The sequence below is a fragment of the Brassica napus genome, chromosome C9 (genome assembly GCF_020379485.1).
Source record: "Brassica napus cultivar Da-Ae chromosome C9, Da-Ae, whole genome shotgun sequence".
In the NCBI taxonomy this organism is placed as follows: domain Eukaryota; kingdom Viridiplantae; phylum Streptophyta; class Magnoliopsida; order Brassicales; family Brassicaceae; genus Brassica; species Brassica napus.
Genome location: NC_063452.1, coordinates 19,509,815 through 19,517,073, shown reverse-complemented (window position 1 = coordinate 19,517,073; position 7,259 = coordinate 19,509,815). Strand labels below are relative to the sequence as shown.

The following is a 7,259-nucleotide window of genomic DNA, read 5'->3' as shown; positions in this document are numbered from 1 at the left end:
CGTCCTCCACATGTCTGGCCGCATGGCCCGGTCGCATGCATCGCGACACCTCGTGCTTGGCCGTTCCACCTCGTGCTCCACATGGCTGGCTGCATGCCTCAGTCTCATGCAGGATGACACACCCCACGTCCAGATGGCCTGCTGCATGACTGAAGTGCATGCAGGTCGACACCCCATCTCACACATGGCTGGCCGCATGTTTCGGTCGCATGCATCGCAACACCTCGTGCTTGGCCGTTCCACCTCGTGCTCCACATGTCTACTTGCATGTACAGGTTGCATGTACTGCAACACCTCCTGCTTCCCTTGACACATACACTGTCAAGAGCCTGCCACCACGTCCTGAAAACATACACATCAAGCCACCTCGAGCTTCTCGGTCGATTCGGCCTATTTCGGCCTTTCCGGTGAATTTTCGTCCCGCGATCAATCCCAAATATTTTTCTATGCCCATTCTGATGGCCTGAGTATTTTTAATAAACCCTACTGGGACTCTGATCTTGAGGAAAAATATTTACCGAGCTTTCGGCTTCTTCGAAAAATTTCATAATACCGAAATTTAGGGTTTTTCGCCCTTTTTTCCGGTCTTCCTGTTGTGCTTCCAAAAGTGTCTTGCTTCAAACATCATTTGAATCAATCTAATACATTGTCTAACCATTGTCTAGCGGCATACTTGACTCATGGTTCAGACAAAAGCAATTTGATCGTCCACGACTCGATCACCCAAAGGATACTCGACCATTGTTTTTTTTTTTTTTAAAGGGTTTCTACAACGAGGGACCAAGGCTGCAAATTTGGAATACTCGCCTGGTCTAGATTGCACATTCAAAAGCTGAGGGGAGAAATTAAGGACGTTTCTGCAATTTACAAAGTTTTGGGTACGAATTGAAAACAAGCAGAGGTCGAGGACTTGCTGTGCAAAACAACTAACGATCACCATTGTTGCCTTCGATGATTTCACTTTGATCCGCGACGGCGAGCTTGATTCTGATGATGAGCACAGCCACAACGGTGGAACTGAGCACGGAGAGGAGAAGACTTGGGCAATGCTCCACGATGGATTTGAGCTTGGTGGAGGAGAGACGACGGTGGAGCACGAGCTCGACCACGATGATGACAGAGATGCTAGCTTCGTAAGACACGGTGGAGAATCGTGGAGGAGGCGCGGTGGCTGTGATGGTGCCGTAGCAGGCTCCTTTCGCAGGCAACAAGAGGCTGCAATGGTACTCAGTGATCGCGGTTCGCAGCCGCAATCAGAGCATGCATGCGATTGCTCTACATCAAGATGTCGAGATTCAACCAAGGTGAATCGCTAGCAGTGATCGCATGAAGTGGAGGCCGCAAAGTTTAGTGGTAGATCGCAGGTGGCGTTCGCGGGTGAAGGCAGGTTGTGGCCATGTTACGACGAATCCGACCAGGCCATTTCGTGAGGTGTTACCGCGGGATGTGTGGGTCGCGATCGAGGTACTTGATTTCGCGGCTCACTTCGCGGGCTAGGGATGGTCGCGGCCGTCATTCGAAGCAGAGCATTTTACCATTTTGTCCATGTGTTTTAAGCAACTATGGATACATTGTAAACCCAATCTTAGAATTTTATCTTGTTTTCTCTTAAAACACATTGATATTTTGGGTGAAAGATTGAATCTTGAATCTATTTTCTTTGTGTTTGTTGGATTAACTTGCTTCTCAACATGATTTCTCTTAAATCTATTATGGGTTTAATGTTAATCATGAATATTAGTGAGTAAACTCTTATTGGATCTATGGGTTAGGGAGATTAGAGTGGTTAAGTGGATAGTTAAGGTGTTTAGTGTTAGATTTATGTGTTTACTTGCTATTTGAGTGTTCTTAATGCTAGATTAGTCTTGAACTTTCTAATCTAGACCTCTAGATATTTCATGCCCGGAAGGTGTTTGTTGAAATGTCTAATTCAACTTAAATATGCTCTAACATGAATAGCCAAAGGGATTTGATGTTAGATGGTTAGTAGACTTATTTGAAATGCATGCTTGAATGATTTAAACAAATGGGAATTGATGTTTAGTTCATGATTGCATAGGGGTCTTTACCTTGGGAAATGATTGATCTTTATTGGTGTTCTAGACTTAAGTAAACTGTTGATTGATAGCTTGTCACCTTGACTTGAATCTTAACCACTTGAAATCAAATTCCTAATCCAATGGATCTTTCCTTATCTTATTGAAATCAAGCTCTAGTTACTTATCTTGTTAGTTTTTGTTACCTGTTTCTTGATTGTACTTAGTTTAAGCATTAATCTGCATTTTCTTTGGATCAAAATTGCTTAGGATTGGATTGACTCTTAATTACTACTTTGACATAGGAACCTAAAAAGTCCTTATCAAGGTCATGAACGGGTCTTCTAGTAGCAAGCTCCACTCCATTAACAGATTCACATGAGGTAAATTCTACTTCTTGCTCAAAGATTAATATCACCATCTCTTTGTTAGCAGCTGCAAATGTTGTGCCCTCTCAGTCACCTATTATGGAAGTAATTTCATCACAATCTATCATTTTGGAAGACTTGCGCTTCTAAAAATGACGCTTCTAAAAATGAGCAATCAATTGATCCTACCATTCCTCTCACACTCAACCATCAACAAGTCCATATGTAATCGGAGCTTCCTCTTACTTCTGGGAAAGACACTGGTTTTGATGTGGCAGGAGAGTCTTCCAATTATAACTTAACTAGGGGCATAAGGACAATCAAACGAACACAAAAGATTGAAGATATGTAATGGATGAATGTTAGTGGAAGAAGTAAAAAAGGTCGTCGTGGCTGAGGAAATCGCGTCCACAAATTACAGTCTTTCTATTTTTTTTCTTTTTTAGGATTCAAATGTGAATCTTCTTCTAGAGTTTCTATAACTCTATGCTTGTTGCAAACTTTTCCAAACTTATGCAGATAAAACTCATACTTTTGTTATGATTTTAATTTAAAGCCCTTTTTCAAATGAAAAAAAATAGTTGGGTCTTATTGATGAAATGTCATTGAGTAAGTCAGTTTTGAATAAAATTTTAAAGGATCGAACTTATTGGCTAAATCCTGCAGATAAACACTTTTGATTTCTTTCCGACCGCTTTTTCTCTTTCAGCTTTCATTGTAAGCACTTAAAAAATTGTAACGCCTTGAATAAATTGTGTAACCGATCAGATCGAATACTATTATTTTTACAAAAGAAAATATACATCCTTTATTGTTGCCTTGGCCTATATACCGCTATACGTCCGGGACCATATGCATTTTTACTTCTTTGAGGAGAAAATGGGTGTTGTACCATGATGCCTAGTGTTCGGCTATGTGGACTAGCCACCACACTAGTGGCTCCTGGTCTTGGCCATCGCAAATCTAAATTGTGACTATGGATGACTACTTATTAAAACATAATTAACAGAAAAAGTATTTAATAATTTTAAATATAAATGACAGGCGACCGACCGTTTCACCGCTCCTTCTGATATCCCTCACTTATTTTACATAAAAACAAATCAAGAAAGACCTTACAGGAAGCTGAAGACGAAACTAACACACCAAGTCTTCATCTTCTGAAACTGTCTCCATCTATACATACAAACAAACACTCTCTGCTAATATTAATTATTATACCAGCTTCCATAATTCCAGATGTAATCTCAAAGCTTCAAAATCAGTTTGATCGTCATTTGAATATTCTCCTTCCTCTGTGGTTAATAATTTGAATTAGGACTCTGCAGATTTAGATAATTCGAAGACGATGATGAGCAATAGCAGTAGCAGCAGCAGTAGTGGTAGTACAAGAGGCTCAAAAGCTCCGTCATCAACACATACCAAAATTGTGAGTTAGGAATCCAAATCGTTTTGATCTGTTTTTTTTAAAAAATTATTTTGATTTTTTTTCGGATATCAAAGTCTGATCATCGTTTCATGTTTGCATTTCTCAAATAATATATTAACCGGGAGTTTGTTTTTTTCCTGTGATCTTGAAAATAAAATTTTCAAAATCTTATCCTTCAATTTTTATCATATATATATTTTTTTCCATCTCTTGTAAATGTTTTATCGAATAATCCGTCTAGTTCTGAGATTGTTGAATAGCTACAAATTAAGATCCATGAGCTTGTTGATGCACAGGGGAAGAAATTAAACAGGGGTGAAAATGGCGTCGTAAATCGAAAGAAGCTGAATCGAGAGATGATCACCGCTCTGCAACAAGATGTAACCATCCACTATTTTTTTTTTAGGTTTGATCTATAAAAAAGTTACTGTCCACTTTTGTTTTTTTTAACTTTCTGAGATTGGATGTAAATTTTGTATAAAGGTTGAAAAACTGAGGAAGAAGCTTAGACTTGAAGAGAACATTCACCGAGCAATGGAAAGAGCATTTAACAGACCTCTTGGAGCACTTCCTCGTCTTCCTCCCTTTCTCCCTCCAATGGTTAGTACCTCACAAAACAAAATGCCTCTCTGATTAAATTGGGTTTTGATCTGTATTTGTTCTTATAGACTTTGCAACTACTTGCGGAAGTAGCTGTTCTTGAAGAGGAAATTGTTCGGTTAGAAGAGCAATTTGTACATTTTAGACAAGAATTGTATCAAGAAGCGGCACTTACATCTTCCAAAACAAACATAGAATGCCTTTTGCCTGATTCCAGTTCAGCTTCAAGTAATGCTAGAGAACATTTTTCGCCGAAAACGCTATCTGTTAAAGGTGAGCTTTTTAAGGGTTCCAAATGAGGGAAGTTTTAAGTGAATTGGTGTCATTTAGACTAATGATATAGTTTTCTCTTTTGTAGAGAGCCGAAGGGTTAAAAGGAACCAGTTGAGTGCTAATTCTACAATCAACATGCATATTACTCATACACAACTTAATAAGAGTTTAAAAGCTCAGAAACTTAAGGTACATACTTAGTAATAGTTTGTATCTTTAAATTGCTTCTTTTTTTTTAATTTAGAGATTTACTCTTTTTTTTTACATAATAACCACAGCAGGAAAGTCCAAGGCCTTGCAAAACAAATGCAGAGCCGAGGTCTTATGGTGGAGCTGATGAAAAATGTGACCCAAATAAAATTTCAGAGGATTTAGTTAAATGTCTTTCTAGCATTTTCATGAGATGTCAAGAAAATGAGGAAGATACAGCATCCAGGGACCCTTATGAAATTTGCTCCAGCTTCAGAAGCAGAGATATTGGTCCATATAAGAACTTTATTAATGTTAAAGCAGCTTCAGTTAACCAAAATAGAATGTCAAGTTCATGTGCGTTTCTCATTCGCCAACTGAAGTAAGCGTCGCTAAAGATATATACTACTTCCAAACACGAAATTTTCTTGAGTTGATTACATTATTCATTAATTTTCTTTTCGCAGAGGTCTTCTTGGAAGTCTTTCTTCCGTTAACTTGCAGAAACTTAATCAGCAGGAGAAGTTAGCTTTCTGGATAAACATTTATAATAGCTGCATGATGAATGTAAGCACTAAGCAATATATATATATTCTTGTCTTGACTTGATTATAACTAGTATTACATTAAATCCACTAGGGTTTCCTTGAACATGGAATACCAGAGAGCCCTGAGTTGGTGGTTACACTAATGCGAAAGGTAAAGTCTATGATCAAAACATTCTGCATGAAGTCGGAGAAGATAGCATAAACAGTTTTCCTTAAACATTAAGTGTTTCTAATTGACATGGTCCCATGGGTTTGTTGTGCTGTGCTTGCAGGCGTCTATAAATGTAGGCGGACACTTTCTCAATGCAATTACTATTGAACACTTCATCCTTCGCTTGCCATATCACTCAAAATATGTAAGCTCTTTATTCGCTGGTCCCTTCCCTTTGTCTAGAGTTGTCATTATCATTAATCAAATATCTTTTTTACTTTCATTTCTGGCTTGATCTATCAGATTTCCCCGAAAAGTTCAAAAAAAAAAAATGAAATGGCTGCGAGAAGTAGATTCGGATTGGAATTTTCAGAGCCACTTGTAACATTTGCTCTCTCATGTGGTAGCTGGTCCTCACCCGCTGTAAGTAGATGCTTTAGGTCTCGATTGTTTGTTTGCATTTGCGTTTATATTTGGTAAATTTTGGTTTTTCTTAAATGAAGCTATGAGTTTTAGTATCATTTGTTAATAGCAAAAGGTACTTAATCTGAAGTTGAAATAAAAATGTTATACATAGAATGAGTTTAATGAATAAGAATCAATAGAATAAGAAAATAAGAAAATGCAATAATTTATTATTAACAAACTATTATGTTTGTTAATTGAGGTCTTATTATTCTCTGAAACCTTATGAAGGTACGGGTGTACACTACTGATAAAGTGGAGGAAGAATTAGAGGCTGCGAAAAGAGAGTATTTGGAAGCATCAGTAGGGATATCAAGGACGAAAATGGGGATACCGAAACTGATGGAGTGGTACAGTCATGACTTTGCAAAGGATACTGAATCATTGCTTGATTGGATTTGCCTTCAGTTGCCTACTGAATTAGGAAAAGATGCTCTCAACTGTCTTCAACAAGGGATGTCTCAGTCCCCTGCTTCTACGCGTATCCATATTATCCCTTATGAGTTTAGTTTTAGATATCTTTTCTCCATCTGAAAATGTTTTTTTTTGCAAAGTGACTTTCTTTTTCTTACTCCCTCGAAAAAGTCCCAAATTAGTACTTTTCTTTTGGCTGTGGTTCAGATAGTAATTTCTTTTACAGCAGTATATGTGTAGGAAAAGCACATAAATAAGTGGAAAGTGAAGTTATTTCAGTTTAGATTGTCTTGTGTTTTTCATCCCACATAACTTTTAGGTATGTACAAAGTGCAATTTTTCGGAGGCTCAAATCAGAGTCGATCACAGTATCCTTTGGCTGGAGTAAACAATAGTTCTCTGTTTGTAGCGTGGTACATGTCAATCTTTGAAACTCGGAAGTGTTCATATCTTGTAGCGTGGTACATGTCAATCTTTGAGACTCGGAAGTGTAAATATTTTTAGTTCTCTGCTTGTAGCGTGGTACATGTCAATCTTTTTTAGAAACAAATGTCAATGATTCTTATACAAAGATATCTTACAGCTGGATATTATCTAACGCTTATAAATGTGGTACGTGTTGGAACTCAGACCACATGACATGCAAACCACATATACTGACCTGAAGTCATGATGACTCTCATTGGTAGCTTGGATTCAGGGTTGACAGTCCGTAAGATGGCAGTTCTGTGGTTGGTTTGGTGGTTCATGCCTGATTCATGCATCTCCTAATATCTGAACATTAAG

General features: G+C 38.1%; 1 protein-coding gene across 4 annotated transcripts; it reads left to right on the top strand.

Annotated features, from left to right (window-relative positions):
- Nucleotides 1-3,455: 3,455 nt before the first annotated feature.
- LOC106406689 lies at nucleotides 3,456-6,756 on the top strand. 4 transcript variants are annotated; one of them, XM_013847395.3, is made up of 12 exons: nucleotides 3,456-3,645; nucleotides 3,733-3,833; nucleotides 4,130-4,213; nucleotides 4,317-4,433; nucleotides 4,502-4,706; nucleotides 4,792-4,895; nucleotides 4,985-5,277; nucleotides 5,363-5,462; nucleotides 5,535-5,594; nucleotides 5,716-5,799; nucleotides 5,898-6,017; nucleotides 6,291-6,756. In XM_013847395.3, the coding sequence occupies exons 2-12, from the start codon at nucleotides 3,753-3,755 to the stop codon at nucleotides 6,591-6,593; spliced, it is 1,551 nt and encodes a 516-aa protein (XP_013702849.2). In that variant the 5' UTR covers nucleotides 3,456-3,645; nucleotides 3,733-3,752; the 3' UTR covers nucleotides 6,594-6,756. The 4 variants fall into 4 exon arrangements, with proteins under 4 accessions (XP_013702849.2, XP_013702850.2, XP_013702846.2 ...); XM_022696107.2 differs by having other exon boundaries at nucleotides 3,465-3,645; nucleotides 3,723-3,833; XM_013847396.3 differs by having other exon boundaries at nucleotides 3,461-3,833; nucleotides 4,988-5,277.
- Nucleotides 6,757-7,259: the final 503 nt, after the last annotated feature.

Bases quoted from the DNA above. Each gene is read 5' to 3' on its own strand.
- LOC106406689 (XM_013847395.3), top strand. From the start codon at position 3,753: ATGATGAGCAATAGCAGTAGCAGCAGCAGTAGTGGTAGTACAAGAGGC. The intron at 4,434-4,501 runs GTTAGTACCTCA...TTGTTCTTATAG, and splicing joins CTCCCTTTCTCCCTCCAATG to ACTTTGCAACTACTTGCGGA. The intron at 5,800-5,897 runs GTAAGCTCTTTA...TTGATCTATCAG, and splicing joins TGCCATATCACTCAAAATAT to ATTTCCCCGAAAAGTTCAAA.